This window comes from Desmodus rotundus, chromosome 1 (assembly GCF_022682495.2).
Source record: "Desmodus rotundus isolate HL8 chromosome 1, HLdesRot8A.1, whole genome shotgun sequence".
Taxonomy (NCBI): Eukaryota; Metazoa; Chordata; class Mammalia; order Chiroptera; family Phyllostomidae; genus Desmodus; species Desmodus rotundus.
In genome coordinates this window covers 172239139-172256978 of record NC_071387.1, presented here as the reverse complement: position 1 = coordinate 172256978, position 17840 = coordinate 172239139, and the positions used below count along the sequence as shown (strand labels likewise).

General features: G+C 34.3%; 1 protein-coding gene across 3 annotated transcripts in view; it reads left to right on the top strand.

The window, feature by feature from the left end:
* Positions 1-17840, top strand: part of SREK1 (splicing regulatory glutamic acid and lysine rich protein 1) — a 40122-nt gene that overhangs the window by 3232 nt on the left and 19050 nt on the right. Inside the window, exons 2-8 of one of the 3 annotated variants that reach the window (XM_071219624.1) lie at positions 5671-5804; positions 11033-11156; positions 11442-11557; positions 13580-13744; positions 13859-14037; positions 15175-15305; positions 16190-16304. In XM_071219624.1, coding sequence (XP_071075725.1) covers positions 11495-11557; positions 13580-13744; positions 13859-14037; positions 15175-15305; positions 16190-16304 — 653 coding nt within the window. In that variant the 5' untranslated portion in view covers positions 5671-5804; positions 11033-11156; positions 11442-11494. Of the gene's footprint in view, positions 1-5670; positions 5805-8314; positions 11157-11441; positions 11558-13579; positions 13745-13858; positions 14038-15174; positions 15306-16189; positions 16305-17840 lie in introns of those variants that run through there. The other 2 variants (XM_024578646.4, XM_024578645.3) reach the window with 2 other exon arrangements.

Here is a 17840-nt window from a genome sequence, read left to right as displayed (position 1 = left end):
ATCTGTCAACTAGTTAAATTTACTTAGTTAAAAAAATGTAACCAATAGAGTCACTTTATGAAAAATAGAGAAAAAGGAACACCACCTGTGATTCTACTATTCTGTCAAAACCTCTTTCCATTTCCGTGTGTTTTCCTCAAGTCTTTTTTATATGTGTTTATTTTGATACAGTGTGATCAAAGGATTTATACACCATGTGTTAAACTTTTACACCCAACCTATAATAAACATTTTTCATATTGTTGTGTTTTATTTATAGTAATAATATTTAGAGACTAATTTGTCCTCAGTGTTGGTGTGTTTTTGAAATTCTATCATTGGAGATATGTTGGCTGCTTTTTTGTTTTTGGTGTGTGTGTAAATAAGTTAGTGGGTTTTAGGTAGAAGTGAGCATTTGAAATGCGTGCTTTGATTATCACCAATGATTGGAGGGCCTTCTGGCATTTATTGGGTAAGTGTCAGTTATCATATTAGAAAGTCTTACGCAAGGAAGAGTTGTGCCATGCAGAGCACCACTGGAGTCCTACTGAGAAAACCCTGTTATAATTTCTGTGTTAATATTTTCATACATAAAATTACATATTTTGTCCATGTTTTTTATTAATACTCTTTGTGATAGATCCTCAAAGGGTATTAGTACAATAAAATATTGGATATATTATCACATTGCCTTTTAAAAAATTGTGCAGTGTCATCACCATGGTCAATGAAAAACAAAATAACCAGTTCAGGCCCAGGAAATTTAAATGGTCAAAAACTTGGTTCTGTGATTTCTGCATTAAACTCTCAGGAATTCTGATGGAAAACAATTGCCCGTACTTGTGTGGCTCAGTTGTTTAGGCATTGTCCCACAAAGTGAAAAAGGTCCCAGTTAGATTCCCTGTGGGGCACATGCCTGGGTTGCAGACCCATTGCTCAGTTGGGGTGCTTGCTAGAGGCAAGCTCTGGATGTTTCTTTCTAACCTAGATGTTTCTCCTCTTCTCTCTCTCCCTCCCCCTCCCCCCTAAAAATAAATAACATCTTTTAAAAATTAAAAGAAAAACAAAAACAATTGTAGCAAGTTTTATATTTTAAAAAATCAGAACAATTCAACAAATGAGGTCAAAGTAAAATCTGATATTTGGGTACTGCTACTTTCCTTAGAGGCAAACGTTTAGACCAAATTAAAGCTGTAGTTAAAATTATGTTATAAAATGACAATCCTATTAAATTTAAGAAAAGTCAGTTTTTAAAAAATACTCATCTGAGGATAAGCTTATTGATTTTAGAGAGGGGGGAGGGAGGGTGGGAAGGAGAAGAGAGAGAAACATCCCCATGGGAAACGTCAATTGGTTTCTTCCTGTATGCACCTCAACCTGGGATTGAATCCACAACCCAGGTGTATGCCCTGCCTGGGGTTGTACCTGCCATCTTTTGGTGTATGGTATGGTGCTCCAACCAACTGAACCACTTGGCCAGGGCAAAAAGCAAATCTAGTAGAGAGAAAGCTTTGAATATAAGATTTGGAAACATACATTTTTTTAATTTACCAAGATACTAATTATCTGTATTTATGCTTGCCACTGTATCATAATTTAGCCCCTAATGTTCAAAATAGTGTTACTACCTCTTCTGAAAAGTTTAAATGTTTATATTTGTTTAAATAGCTATAGGTTAGTCTTTATTTTAAGAAAGGTAATTAGAGATAAAAGTGAAGAAAATTGCTTAAAGTGGTGACATAGCTGTGTCTACTATCTGTGCTCCTATGATGATGCTGTTCAGAATAGACCAGATTTTTTTTTTAATTTTTTTTATTTTTGAAAGGTTAACTTTCTTTTTTTTTTCATTTTTTTTATTGTTATTCAATTACAGTTGTATGCCTTTTCTCCCCATCCCTCCACCCCACCCCAGCTGAACCCACCTCCCTCCCCCCTCTCCACCCTCCCCCTTGGTTTTGTCCATGTGTCCTTTATAGTAGTTCCTGTAATCCCCTCTACCCACTGTCCCCGCCAGATTTTTTTTAAGATTGTATTTATTTATTTTTAGAGAAAGGGGAAGGGAGGGAATAAAAGAGAGAGACATCGATTGATTGCCTCTGTCACATGCCCTGACTGGGGAACCGAACTGCCACCCAGGCTTGTGCACTGTCCAGAAATGGAACCAGCAACCTTTTGCTTTTCAGGATGATGCCCACTCTAGTCAGGGCTAGATCAGAATTTTTTATTTGTTTCTAGCCTTCCCAAACCTTGGTGGCAAGTCTTAACACGTAGTTGCTTTACTAACCAGGCTCACATTTTCTGTACCTGTTTCAAATTTGAAATGATTGGGAAATATGTTTTAGTTTTTAACGGTGATAATTTAGGTTTTCATTCTTTCACAAAAGGTTCTGTCAATTTGGGAAATGTAGTTTTAGTGTTGGCTTGTCAGCTTCTTGATTTCAGTGCTAAAAGAGAGTACACTTGTTTCAGTTGTTAGAGCTTTAATAGCTCATTGTAATTATAGATATTTTTAGTTGCAAAAGACAGAAGCAGTTCTATGCAACCTAGCTTTAGAAGAGACATTGAAAAGATGAGATTTCACTAAACTGAAGAATGAAGACTATAGTACAGCTAGGCCTCATGGGAGCTGGGACTGGGAACCAGAAAGGTTTCAGCATCCAAGGTAAAAAGCCTCTTCTTAGAGGCATTGTCAGCTCAGTTTGTTTCTGTGTATCTGCTCAATTTCTTTACAGACCTATTCCCTATTCACTCACCTGGCATCTGGCCCAAGACCTGACTAAGTGACTTTCCAGGCAAAAGAAAGAGAACCTGATTGTTCCCAGTCCATTTAGTCAAGCCACCCAAATTATTGGTTGCTCTTAGTCCGTGAAATGGGCTCTGGTATCATGTGGCTAATCAGTTGTGGCCAGAGCTTACATCTGTTGAGGGTTTCACATAGGAAACTGATAAGATCTGTGCTGAAAGTATGTGGAGTGTCTTGGTAGCACTGGAGGATGGGTACCTAATCACTTTGATATCTTAAAATGGCTTTCCTGGAAACTTGAGCCTTGAAGAAAAGTGGAATTAGCATTCAAAAAGGGAGTTACAAAGACATCATAAACAAATGGAACAGCATGTACAAGGATGGCCCAGATGTTCTGGATTCTGGGAACCCCAAGTATTTTTATGCCTGGATTTTGGGTACATTTAGATGATAAAGCAAGAACAGAGGGTGTCTTTGAGGAAATATATATAGTGGAGTGACATGATGAAATTTAGGGTTTAGAAAGATCAATCTGGCAGCTTTTGTGGATTAATGAGTTGAGATTTGAGGCAGTGTGATTGGTTGTGAGCCATTGTATTAATACAAATGAGGAATGATGAGGTCCTGAATTAATGTGACACACATTTGGGGGGGTAGTCTTTACAGCATTTAGTGAACAATTGTTTGAAGAAGGGGGAAGGGTAAAGGAGAGAAACAACCTCCAAATCTCAGGAGATTGATTTTAAAAAGATTCATTGTTATACTAAACTGGTAGGGTGCGGGACTCTACTCATTGTGACACTCTGAGATGGGGCTAGTGTATCAGCCACCCATTTCTTCAGTGTTGCTGGTCACTGTGGCAGAGGGAGAGAGCTGAGCCATGGCCCATGAAGCTACTGAGTGACAAGGCAGTTTTGCTTGAATTTAATTGGCCAAAGCAAATTTCATGGCTACACTTAACTTCAAGGAACAAGGAAATGGAATGTTACCATGTAGCCAGGAGATTCAGAAGTATTTGTTGAACGGTACTAATGATTCTCACATTAGTGACTCCCAGATTTCTGACTCTGGTAATGTAGTTGAGATACAAAGTACAGGACAATGGGCAGGACTAGTGAGGAAGGAGAATGATGAATTTTAAGACTTAATAAGTTAAGGTTAGGTCTGGTGACTATTAAGGTGTAATATTCCAGCAGTCACTTGGAACTAAGAATCTAGAGCTTGGACACTTGGTAATGTAAAGGTGAGTTAAGTCTGGATGCAAAGGTGTTCACCTCAGAGACCAATGCATGAAGTGGTTGACTTAGATGTTGAGGCGGGGATTATTGGAGTGGGCTCCCCTAAAGCCTGAGTTGAATGGCATTAGGCAGGAGTGAATTGAAATGAGTTGGGTTGGGTAATAAAGAGGTAGAGTTTTATTTTATTTTTGCAACTTTAGCCTAGTTAGGTTAATAATAATATGAATAGTTTCAAGTTCTAAATGCAAATATATTTTATCACAGTTTTTTTAAATCCTCTCCTGAGGGTTTTTTTTTTTTAATTGCTTTTAGAGAGAGGAAGAGGGGGAGAGAGAGGCAGACAGACAGACAATGATGTGAGAGAGAAACATCCATTGTGTATTTGCCAGTATGTGCAGACTTACCTTGCCCCTACCAGAATTGAACCTGCAACCCTTTTGGTGCACAGGATGGTGCTCCAGCCAACTGGGCCACCTGGCTAGGTCTATCTGATCTAAGTTTTAGATAGTATAAATAGTATATTTTACCATTATCAAGATGGATTTGTTGCTATATGTGAAAGATACTTTTATTTTAAAAGTAATGAACATTTGCAAAGTTACTAATTAAACAGTACAGTAAGATTGTTTTAAAAATTTTGGTTGGTTGAAATAATTTAAAATTGAAAAAAAAATTTGGTTAATTGAATGGTAAAGGTTGCTTGAAATTTGGAATGAGATGGTTAGACTTTAAGTTCCATCTGTGCCATTTAATAACTAGCTCTAGGATTACAGTCAACTTCCTTGCCCTATTTTGTAAACAAAATTACCGTTATTGCAAAAGACACAATATTTTTCAAATGATCTCTTCTTTTTTAGTGTGAAAAATCTTAATGATTTAAAGTATTGTACATTTGTTATGTAGATATATATTCTGTTTGGGTCTTTATTCCTTGCTAAAGATAATTAAAGACTGTAATTCAAAATAATTATGGATAGGTTGATAAAATGATCATCCATGAGAAAAGTGTATTTTGCAGTCTAAGAAGATGGATTCATATTATGGAAAAGTTGTTTTCATCTGTGCTGTGTCTGGTTTCTTTTTACTATCAGCCTGACTAGATTGAACTGAATCTTGTAGTACTCGCAAGAGTCTTTACTCTTTTGCATATAATATGTAAAATTTTGTGTGTGAAATCTTTTCTCTGGAAAAACACAATGCTGCTGCCTAGCCTGGACTAGTCTAGTATACGCAGAAGACCTTAATATTAATTCCATGTTGTCTCGTTTCTAAGACTGTTACAAAGTTTTTAGAGATTTAAATATGCCAGGGAAGGTTGAAAGTGGTTATAAAATTTTTTTAAATCTTGAGGATTGGGGCTTTTATAAAGGGATTTTGCCTATTCATACACTGGTTCAGCATCTTCGGGTTAAGCAGCTATTCACATTTTGCTCAGAATAAAAATTTAAAGTTTTTAAATTTAAATTTAATTTTTTACAAATAAGGGTAACGGCCTGTCTAGATTCCCATCAGTCTTTGCAGACAAATCACAATTAAAAGAGTAAGTTTTGTTATTTTATGTCTTGATGGTCCTTAGCAACAAAACTTTGTAAGTCTTGATTACATGAGATTATATAAAGATCTGAGAAAAAATTGAATGAAAATTTGAATAAAAATGACAAAACCAATCAAACGTTTATATGTCTAATTGTTTTTCTTTTTATCTTGCAGCAACACACCTCTTGCTTTTTCTTCCAAAGTATGTTATGTTAAGTTTCGTGACCCATCAAGTGTTGGCGTGGCCCAGCATCTAACTAACACGGTTTTTATTGACAGAGCTCTGATAGTTGTTCCTTGTGCAGAAGGTTGGTATTTCACATGTTTTTTTCCTATTATTTTTAATCCCTGTCCTCTTAGTTAAGTGCCTTTGGCTTTGTTAGAAATTGGCAAGTAGATACCACTTTGGCGTGGGTGTGTATGTGTTTGTGTGTATATATGTGAGAATGAAATTTGGAGAAGAAAAGACTTTTTCCTAGTAAAATATATTAAAATGGTTCACTTATTACTTAACATAAGTTTAATAAATAGCTGAACATTCAAAAAAAATTATAAATTACATGGCTTCTCTGGTTTACTTTGGCTTTTTGTAGTTGATTTGTAAGTTGCAAAGATAGCTTTCTGAAATTAAAGAAAAATTAGGTTGGTTTGGGAAATTATTTTAAATGTATAAATAAGTAAGCACTTGCCTCTGTGTGTACCAAATTAGTATTACATAAATAAAAAGTGTACACATCTTTGCCAAATTGGGATTAAGTGATATTTATGTTTACAAGAAAAATATTCATAATTAAAGCTTTAAAGTATTCTCTTAAGGTAATTTACCTTGTAACTGAGACCATTATTTCATATTCAGGGTAATTGTTTGCTATGCAACTGTAATTTACTTTTTTCTTCTGCCTTTTTTGGGGGGAAGGGTATTGTAATTGAAGAAAAATCATGAAAAGCAAATTTCCTCCATCAAGGAAATAATAGTTGAAGATGTGAACAAGGATGTGGCCTTATAGTTATTTGTTAAATTTTATGACTTAACCTGCTGTAAGAGCTAATTATTACTAATATTTATTTTTTAGTAACTTCTATTTACAGAGCCACTCATAATAAGCTGTGCTGAATTTGACAGTTCTGGTGTGTAACTTATTCAGAGCCCTGACTATGGCATGTGTACATGGATTTTAGAATTGGGTTATTACAATTTAAATGTCTTTAAACTGTATTTTTACTGGTGGATGGTAGTAAATTTACAACATAAAAATTTTACCTGAAACAATGTAATGTACTTTCATATGTAATGTTTTAAAACCGCTTTGAAAAACCAGGCTAACATTAAAATAACATGTCTAATGTTATTTTATAGTTTCAAGGTTGTATGCTTATTTCAGAATGCTATTCTGAGATGTTAAAAACATTAGTCACATACAAGTATCATTCTGTTATTTTTGGAGTCCCAAAATAGAACATTCTGGATTTTTTTCAGATGAATTCTAAAGTACTTTTCTCATCCATGCCAAGGAGTTAGAGTAGGGTAGAGAGAATAAAAATGTATTAATTATTTGCTAAATCTATCTTTATCTACTGATAATATAAGGGGGCAATGAGCCCAGAATTGGAGAGCAAGGTGAGAAAAGAGCTGGTAATGGTTTAGTTCTGCAAACCAAGTTCATATCAAGTTCACACTAACTAAATTGCATGGGGAAAAATATCAGGTAGAATGTTTATTAAACAGGATTATTAATTTTATCTGCAAAATATGCCATCAGCAACACAGGTTCTGTATTATGTTTTCTTTTTACTGAATTACAAGGAGGAATTTTATCAGTTACTACTTTGTTGGAACCTTACTATGGTCCCATAGAGTTTTTTAATGTAGTATTTGAGAAGCCTTGGCCATGATGTGTCATAAATGTTCAAGGTTATGGGCAGGTAGAGGTTCCATTTTTTTTTTTTTAACTTGATAGAGATGAATAAATGTACATTATGCTAGCTTTTCACTTTTTTAAATACCATTTTGAGACAAAGTTTCACTGTTTTTGAACATGAAAATTTAAATTTTTTTTTGCAATTTAGTTATAAGTATTTTAGAACACTTAACCTATAATTGGTGTTAGGAAAACATTCAGACACAATTTTTCATTAAACTATATACAATAGAGATGAATTTATAGAACCTAAAGAATGTCATAGTGAGCTCTTAAAGATCTGATTATGCACTGAAAGCAAAGTAATAATGTATTATATTTTGTACCAAAAAAGATAACAAAGTGAGTTTGAAATAAACCAAAAGAAAGCAGTCCATTGGAGTAAGTTCTGTGAGTGATGTGCTGTGGTGCTGTCAGCAGTGCTCTGTTTGCTTCACTAATTCCATTCCCTCCTTGCTGTTGTAGAAACAGCATTATGAGAGAAATGAGAAAACCATAGAACAAAATTTTGAGAAAAGTTTTTCAGTTTCTTTCAATTTGCTATTTTTAAAAAATATATAGACAGTATTATGAGACGATCCTGAGCTGTATAAGTAATGTTTGATGTGTAATAGTTTCATACTATTAATTAAGCATTAGCTATTGTTAATAAAACATGCCATTTCAAAATAAAATATACTTTTGTTATATTTGTCCAAATATGACCTCTTTTTGTTGTTGTGTGCATCTCAGATTTATTTTTATAAATGTTAACACTTAGAAAAAGATAAGGTCAGACATAACAAGGGTGTCAGCCTAATCATCAGTCATAATTTTATGTCCACATTTTCTGGTAGATGGATTTTGACTATTAATTTGGTTTTGTATGTTTTCTCTATGTGATATTTGTGCATTATTAGATGACTAGACTGGCCAAGGCAGACCTGTTACACTTGCCTGACACTTGCCTGAGTTAGGCATTGTTTGCCATGCCACTAAACCGGCCGTCAAGTGAAACCTTCATTGGGGAAATGAGATCGGAGTCTGAACCGCAGAAGATGGACGCCCTGTCTCTGTTTTTTATTGTTTTACTTTAATTTCATTTCTTTTTATTTTGTCCCTTTTTTGTTTTTGTTTTGTTAAATCTCTTTCACTTTAACTTGTGAGCTGGTTTTCCAGTTCTTTGTAAATGGTATTCCATTAAGGGTTCATAACATTGCATTGTAAAATATATGGGAGATGATCAGTAGAGCTCAACCTTAAGATAAAATAAATTTTCACAGTAAATTAAGATACAGTGTTAAGGAGACCATGCAGGAATCTTAATTGGTGTTCATAGACTGATTGGATACATTTTGTTCTTGAAACACTGATAAGATTATTAGAAACATTTTCTGATCTCAGCGCAACATTTTTGCAGTTTTTCTTCCAAGTCAACATCTTTAAAAACAAAAACAACTGATAGCATCCTTACCCCTAGAATTTTAGGCATACAGAATCAGGGAAAATAAGTAAATTTCTTAGAGCAGTCTGTGGGTAGACGACACAAAGAAACTTCCACTTTTATGATAGTTATTCATTAAAGAAAATAACATTTCCTTGACTTATAAAAACTTCAGTTGCCTACAAGGAAAATGAATATTAGAGAAACTATTGAATATTTAGTCGTGTGTGTTTCTCTGTTTGCTTGAACTTTTTGTTGAAAAATATTCAAAGGCTAGTAGGTTTTAAAAAGATTCTGAATTAGGAGTAGTACTTTAATACTAAGAAATATTGTTCTCTCAGTTGTCATTGAGTATAATTTAGGAAGAATACTGGATACTCATTTGTTTTATATTAGTATTTACAGGGTAAATTTGATAGAATTCTATCTTGGAAGTTAAATAATAGAATTTTTTAAAAGTATTTTTAATAGTAAGTAGAATAAGAAAAAATAGTGTGCTTACAGTTAGACTTTATAATAGTTTTTTACTACTGTGAGGCAGTGAGAGTCAGATCATCTACTGATGGTTTTTTTTTTTTTAAGCCAAAAGTGAAAGTCTTTATAATATTAAATATTCATCGTTTGGCCTGTGTTGAATACCCTCTTTGTTTGGGTAGTCTTTCTACATTCTCTGGTATGGATAATTTGGCTTATTTAATTGACAAATAATATTAAATTGGGACTTCACCAGATTGGACTCTTGTTTTTTTTAGATACACAAATTAGAGTAGCAAAGTACAGGGTTTTTACCTTAGGACCTCAGTTGCTTTATCAAGATGTGTTCAAGTTTTACAAACATTTAAAAAATAATTCCTATTTCTAACAAAACAGGTCTGATAACAATATATGGAGATAGTATATTTGTGGGTATACAGATACGTGTGTTAATACAAGTAACTAATAAATATAAAATTGTTATTTGATGTTTTCAGTTAGGTCTACCTACCTTTCATTTATCTATGCATGTTTTAAAAAATCTGTGCTTATGCAGAATTTACACTGAAACAATAAAATAACTTTGTTTTTGAAATTAGTAGATTAAAGTAATACAGACTTAGTCGTTGCAAAGCTTAGAAAAAAGTAGATATTTGTTAAAGCTAATGAAATGTCATTTTTTTGTTCCTATAAGCAAGGTGTACCCATTATTTGAAGCAAGTTTTAAAATCCATCTTGAATTCCATTCATGCTTAGAGATATGTTTAGATAATATTGTTTAGAGGTTTATCTCTGCATATCTGGTTGTTTCAAATAGTGTTTTTACCACTAAAGCCCAGCATGGTGCTTTTGAAAATTTATTCCATATGCTGTTTGCAATTTAGCATGACTTTGTACACTGTTTTAAATTACTTCCAAAGAATTCATAATGGAAATGCGTAGCCAACTAATTATGAGTAGTTCTTCTAAAGTAGCTATATGTAGTCAGCTTTTTTAGAAATAATTTTTTGGGGGGATGGGGTGTAAGAGGTCGAGAGGTCTAGGAAAAATGTGTGAGATTTGCAGTCCTTATCAAAATTAATTGATTAGAATTCAATAATTAAATATGGAAAATTGATGTACTTATTTCAGAGTAACATTTTCAGCTTTTAGTCATAGGAATTTTTTCCTTAGCATCTACAATTATTTCAGTGTTATTGTCATTATTGTTATTAGGCATTTGAGATGTTTATAAGCAACACATTAGGCATCAGCTACTCCTCATCAGATAAGTATGCATAAATTGGTTCTAAAAGTCAATGGTTTAAAAGTTTCCTAAGACTAAGGAACTCTTTTTGTTAGGTATTCTAAAACAATTTAGCAGTTTTCCTAAAGATATTCTTGGGACCTAGATTCTTTTGGGCATTTCTGACATTGTTGATGAGGTACCTTATTAACTGAATGAGTACAGGCTTCCTTTTAAATTGAAGCTGATTACATGCAGTAGGTTTTTGTTTTTTTTCTGTCTACTTGAATGGAATTTATTGGAAGGGTTATCAAAATTGTTCGCATCACAAGTAGGTAGTTTCAATAACAGCATAGGGGCACTCAGTAAGGAACAAATTTCAATTTGCTTTTTCTTTTTCTTTTTTTTTAACTAATTTGGTTATTTGCCATTTCTGGGGATTAAACTTTAAAAAATGTTCTTCTTTTCTGTATCTGATGTTCTGTGTGCTATTAGTGATGCAGCCAACACGAACGGTTGTCATGTGTAACACAACTTTCGATCACCGCGAAAACACCGTCCTGGGAAAGCGTCCATGCTTGATATCGTTTGGTTCATGAACATTAAGTTTCCAGTACAGGTGACCCATAGCTCAAAGTGTTAAATAATTGTCTACATTATTCAATTTTTAAAATAATATTCCATTAATGAGATTGTTAGTCTTTGAAGTTTTGCTCACTTTTATTTTTCCTAGTAGAGCAGGATAAAAGGAAAGACTTAAGTTCTAATTTATTTTTTTATACGAATCTGATAGATTCATTTATTATTATTATTCTTTTTTAAGTGCAAGGGTAATTGTAAAATCATAGTGTAAATTTTGTGTGGTGTTTCTGCTTTTTGTAATGTTTGAAACTTGCCTCTGCAGGTAAAATCCCAGAGGAATCCAAAGCCCTCTCTTTATTGACTCCTGCTCCAACCATGACAAGTCTGATGCCTGGTGCAGGCTTGCTTCCCATACCGACCCCAAATCCCTTGACTACAGTAAGTACTAGATACCCTCTTCCTAAAAGGGATGAATGTTCAACTGTCTAATCAGTTGAATAAAGAGCTTAGAAAATTTTTATTTTGGTTCTGGCCAGCGTGGCTCCGTTAATTGGAGGGTTGTCCCGTAGACTAAAGGGTCCCAGGTTCGATTCTTGGTCAGGGCACATACCCAGGTTGTGGATCAGATCCTCAGTTGATGTGCGTACAGTAAGGCAAACGGTCGATGTTTCTCCCTCACATCAATGTTTCTCTCCTGTTCTCTCTCCCTTTCTCTCCAAAAGCAGTGAAAAAAAGTCCTCAGGTTAGGCTTTAAAAAAAAAAAATTATTTTGAATCTTTTTTTTTTTAATGGAGAGGACCCAGAATGTCTACTTAAATTTTTTCCCTCACATTGTCACTGACTTAAATTACCTTTTAGAATTTGGAAGGGATTGAAAATATATTTAAATTTGAGAACTAAATTTGATTATTCTCTAGAAAATCAGTTATTGAAACTCAGCATTTTAGATAGCACAGTGAATTGGAGAATCTAGGTGACTGTATTTCCAGTTCATGAGGACTACATTTATTTCAAATATATGAACTGATTCACAGCCTGATAAAGAGAAAAAGTATCTAAGGGAAGGATTTATCTGGGAAATTGTAACAAGGTAGAAACATGGCAAAATATTTTTTCATTAACCCTGTGGAATTAGTAATTTAATGCCTCCTTTGTGATTTCCTAGTGGGGTTAAAAAAGATACTGCTGTTAACTGTGCTTTTAGTTTTTATGAAAAAAATTCTGATCATATTTATTTTAAAAGAAGGGTCATTTTTCTTCCAAAATAAACCCAAGACAAAATGTAAATCTTACTGTAATGGAAAGTTTTATCTAGCTTTGTAGTACTGGATTATTAGGGAGTTAACTTTATGATTTAGTTAAATTCTCCAAGTTATAAAAATGGTTTCTGAATCTCTGAAGTGCAAGATTTTAGGTCTTTTTAGTTCTACATGACATTGTTCTGTTCTGCAGGAGACCTGCATTGTGATTTATAAGGGGAAATGCTTTTTAATTCAACAGTTGATCATTTGTATTGAGCTTCGTAGAAATTTTATTTTGGGTACATTTCGGTAAATGTTAATGTGTTAATCCCTAGATCACTGCCCTCCCAACCCCCTATATTTTCTTGCTATCTTGAAAATCCTTAGTGATTTCATTGTTTAAATTAGCTCCCAAGTGTAGTGCTAAAGTGCTGCCTAGTGTTTCTAAGGGTTGGAAGGCTGTGATGTGCCTTACAGAGAAAATGTGTGTTAGATAGGGTTCATTCAGGAATGAGTTGATAGTGCTTTTGGCGATGAGTTCAGGGTTAATGAATCAACAATATATATTAAATGGGGTATCTTTAAACAGAAGTATACATGAAGCAAGATTATGTATCGGTTAATGAAAACATTGTGACCAAAGGCTTGTAGGAACCTAGCCCTATATTTTCCCTAGGAGCAATGATTCAGTATTCAATAATATAATGTTGTGGCAACTTTATAGGACATAACTACTGCAAATAATGTGGATTGACCATCTGTTTTTAGTGTTAACTTTAAAAGGAGGTAAAACATCCAGATAGTTAAGAAATGTGTTGCATTTCTAAATACATTCAAAACTACTGTGACCTTACTTTCAATAATTTAGACATACATCTGGCTTAAAGTTAGGATTCCCTAGTTTCTTCCCATTCTTATTGAGTTGATCACATCTATTCAAGACTAGATAATGATAATTTCTATAAATATTATTATTTGTTTATTTTTAGAGAGAGGGGAAAGGAGAGAGAAATGGAGAGAAACATCAGTTGGTTGCCTCTTGTACATGCTCTGACTAGGCACCAAACCCACATCCCAGGCATGTGCCCCTACCGGGAATCAAACCAGTGACCTTTGGCTCTGCAGGGTGACACCCACCCAACTGAGCCACACCAACCAGAGCGAGAATGATAATTTTTGATACTAACAAAAAATACGTTCTTTTTTTTTTTTTAAATAGCTGGGTGTTTCCCTTAGCAGTTTGGGAGCTATACCAGCTGCAGCACTAGACCCCAATATTGCAACGCTTGGAGAGATACCACAGCCACCACTTATGGGAAATGTGGATCCTTCCAAAATTGATGAAATCAGGAGAACAGTCTATGTTGGCAATTTGAATTCCCAGGTAATGAAGAAACTGATTCTTTCCCCCTTCTTAAAAATCATACAGATTGATAAAGTAATATTTACCTGATTTTTCAAAAAAAGAATATATTAAAGTGTTACTTTGTTTCTTTAGACAACGACAGCTGATCAGCTACTTGAATTTTTTAAACAAGTTGGGGAAGTGAAGTTTGTACGGATGGCAGGTGATGAGACTCAGCCAACTCGGTTTGCTTTTGTGGAATTTGCAGACCAAAATTCTGTACCAAGGGCCCTTGCTTTTAATGGAGTTATGTTTGGAGACAGGCCACTGAAGTAAGAAACCCTAAACAAAGAAATTTTAATGATTTTGGAAAACTTTATTTTTGATGTAATAAGGCTTTTTTTTCTTTTTAATAGTAATTGGCAATTTGTGGAAAGGAAGACTTGTGTTAAGTAAAATGAATGCCTGACATACTTTTCATTTTAGCCTTTGTGGTTGTATTTGAAGACATCTTATTTTCTAAGGTCAAGTTTAATGTTGTTTACATACCCCACATAATAACTAGGGTTTTTTTCCATAAGCTTTAACAAGTCATGTTGGTTCTGTATTATGACTAGACTGATAGACAAATTAACATATGGGTTGAATTTTAATAATATAGCAATAAGAATTTTGGTAAACCCAAAATCCCAGGAAGAAAATAATGTTCAATACCCAGACATGATTTAAATCATGCATTTTGAGTTTTACGGTTGGCCCACATATTTGTTTGCAAAATGAAAAATTGATGTAGCCTTTCAGATACTCAAGACCAGAAATTCTATTTCATGCATGTTATTGAGGTAACAGTGTTATCTGAATTTCATAGGCAGTTGCCTTAGTTTTATACAATTTGATCAGGATGCTGCTATTAAAGGATAAATATTCGTAACTGTTCTTAGTGAATGCTTGTCTTCTCACTGTGGAAGAGGTAAGTGAGGCAGACCAAATTCATCTGTGTGCATCACAGAAACCACTCTTACCCAGTAGAGAAAGTTTTTTTTAGATGTCTCCCGCATTCAAACTGTGTTAATCAGCTGTGGTCCATCTTCCCCTTTGTCTTCCCAGGGTACAGAGGTTATCAACAAAATTTTATAATCTAAGAGTAGAAGTGATGCCTTTTAATATTGGTGTCAACATTTTAATTTGTTGTAATTCTAAGCTGTGCAGGAAAGTAGTTGTTCTGGCCTATTCAAGTTGTTAAGTCAGCTAGCATTCAGGTTTTTGACTTTGTTAGCAAGACATGACGGCAGGTGGGAATGAGATACATCATGGTTTTGAGATTGGTATTGGTTATTCTGTATTTAGCTATATTACTCTTAATGTGCTTTCAGGATGTTGATTTATAAATATATGTATTACGTAAACATTTATTTCATGTTTTATAAAAGATGGTGTGTATTTGTGATATGCTGATGTTTTTAATTTAGAATAAATCACTCCAACAATGCAATAGTAAAACCCCCTGAGATGACACCTCAGGCCGCAGCTAAGGAATTAGAAGAAGTAATGAAGCGAGTACGAGAGGCTCAATCATTTATCTCAGCTGCTATTGAACCAGGTAAGGCCATAGTGTTGTTGCATAGGTCATAGTTTAAGATCATAGAATCTTAGAACTGCAAGGAACTTTAGAAATTATCTTGTTCAGTCCCTTCGTTTTTTAAACAAGAAGACTGAAACTCAAGAAAGAGTAAGTGACTTATTAATGCCAAAGGTCAAAGAAGTACTTAGCACAAACATTCTTTTCCCCTGATACTGAATTGAGGCACATTGGCCTGAGTCAATCAGTTTTTTATACTTTAAGGGCAAAATTAGTGCTTGAAACTGATTTGCTTAAAAGCAAAGTGTAAACGTTACTGCGAGGCTAAATGCAAGAGTAAATATATTTTAAATGTGATGATTAAGCAGACTCATTTTTTATCAAAGTTTTAATTTTAAAAATAAAGACGAGAGTCCATGATCTAGGAAAAACACAGACACTATTTTAGCAAGGCAAAAAGAACACCTACCTCTTGAAACTTTTGTGTTCCTAACTAAAATTTTAAAATCAAGTCTAAAAATGTCTAGATGGTTTACATTTGAGCAAATTTTCTAAATTAGTACTCAGAATTTAAGTTTCAATTCTAGAAAATAAATGGAGAAAGGATTTAAAATCACTGTTATAGGAATTACAGACATGTTATAATCGTACATTATGGCAGCAACAAAATATTACGAACAGCTGTTTATAATCATCTGGTTTATATGTACTGCTGCAGGGTGCTGCACTCAACGAGTTTATGCAATGACTTTCTTGGATGTTTCTGAAGGATAATTGCACAGGAGGAGGATGTACAGAGAGTAGGCCCCTTGCACTATATGTGGTACATTCCCCTTGTGCCTGATTATTAACTGGGATCTTTAATTGTTCTGAGCTTACACTGCAAAGTGGTTTTTTCCTCCCAGAGTCTGGAAAGAGCAATGAAAGAAAAGGCGGTCGATCTCGTTCCCATACTCGTTCAAAATCCAGGTCTAGCTCAAAATCCCATTCTAGAAGGAAAAGATCACAATCAAAACACAGGTGAGAATTTCTGCCATCATTTAAAATTTTTTTGGTTTTGTATTTAAAATAGTTAAGAGGTTTCATCTAAATATCAGAATTTAGAAATTTCATAGAGTTCACCTGGAAATACAGTTACCATTAAATATTGCTTTAATTATAATACTACAGTTAAGAATGAAATTTTATCTAATTAATTTGTAATTTTTATTTCAATTGAATTTCTGTTTTAGAAGTTGGTTTTCTAGCTTAATAAGATGCTGTGTTTCTGATTTTTCTAAGAGTAAACTAGTCTTTATACAGAACTGACAGAAACTTTTCATATTGAGAAAAGGGAAACAGCACGGTAAGGTGATGCTGAAAATATCGCTGAGGTTGCAGGCAGGACCTGGCATCCCCCATCCCGTCCCCTTGAGGGCTGGGAAGTACCACCGCAGATCTTGTTTTCAAGTTGTTACCTATCTCCAGTACTTAGGGACTTGAAATATAGGAGTAGCTTGTGGCTTAGTTCCAGCTATTATATTGTGCTTAGTTCTGTTTCTGTTCTGTTTATCTTATTTTTGAGCCTAGCTGTGTTTTAATTTTTCTTTTAAATCTGTTGTGTGTTTGACACAAAGGGGACCTCAAAATGTGAGCTTGCAGCACCATCGTGATTGTGAGCCTAAAATCCTAAGTTTTATTGTCTTCTCAAAGATGTGGAGGGGCTGTTACTGAAGTGTGAAAATACATATAGTGAATCCTAACTGCATGTTGTGTATGTATGTACTTACGTCTAAAGAGAAGAGGTAGAGAAAAGTATATGTGCATGTGGTGTGAGTGTATTAGAGAAGGAGGGGAGGGAACTACTATGCTGCTCTATGTTGAACCTCGCCAGCAAGCTCAGTTTATTGTTTCTCTGTATTGTTAAAGGAGATTGAAACAATGCGACACAAAAATGATACTCATTTTTTGACTCTAGTAGACTATACTTTTTGCTATGTATTGGTGTGTATACTTCCTGTTATTATTAGTATGCAAAATCTCTTCTGGGATGTGGTTTTACTGTCTATTCCTCCATCCAAGGCCTTATAGTAGGCCAAGTTCAAATCCAACTGAAAGATGTTTCATGTACAAGGAATGACAGTGCAGCAGAAGCCAGAATTGGAGAAGGAAGGGGGTATAGAAACGGTGGTACTAGCTTGTGGATATTACCAGAAGTTTACAGGATGTGGTGAACATAATGGTGAGGAAATACAGAATTGAACTGAAGGGTAACAACTTCTTTTCTGAGGGGGGCGGGGGGGAAAAGACCAGTGATCTGAATCTCATTATGTGTTGATACAAGAGCCAGGCTCCAAATCTAATGCCTTAATGGTTTTCTAAAGCTAGAGTAAAGCAAAACTTAATGATTAACATCATTGTTTCCTTAATAATCTCTGGGAAGCTATGTTGTGTCTGTTGGGGCAAAAAATTTAACTATCCACTTTAAGGTTTTTACTTACCATTTTAAGTACCTTTGGATATTTTCCCCTTCCAAGGGCTGGTGGGGGGAGGATTATTCAGTCTGAAATGAAATTT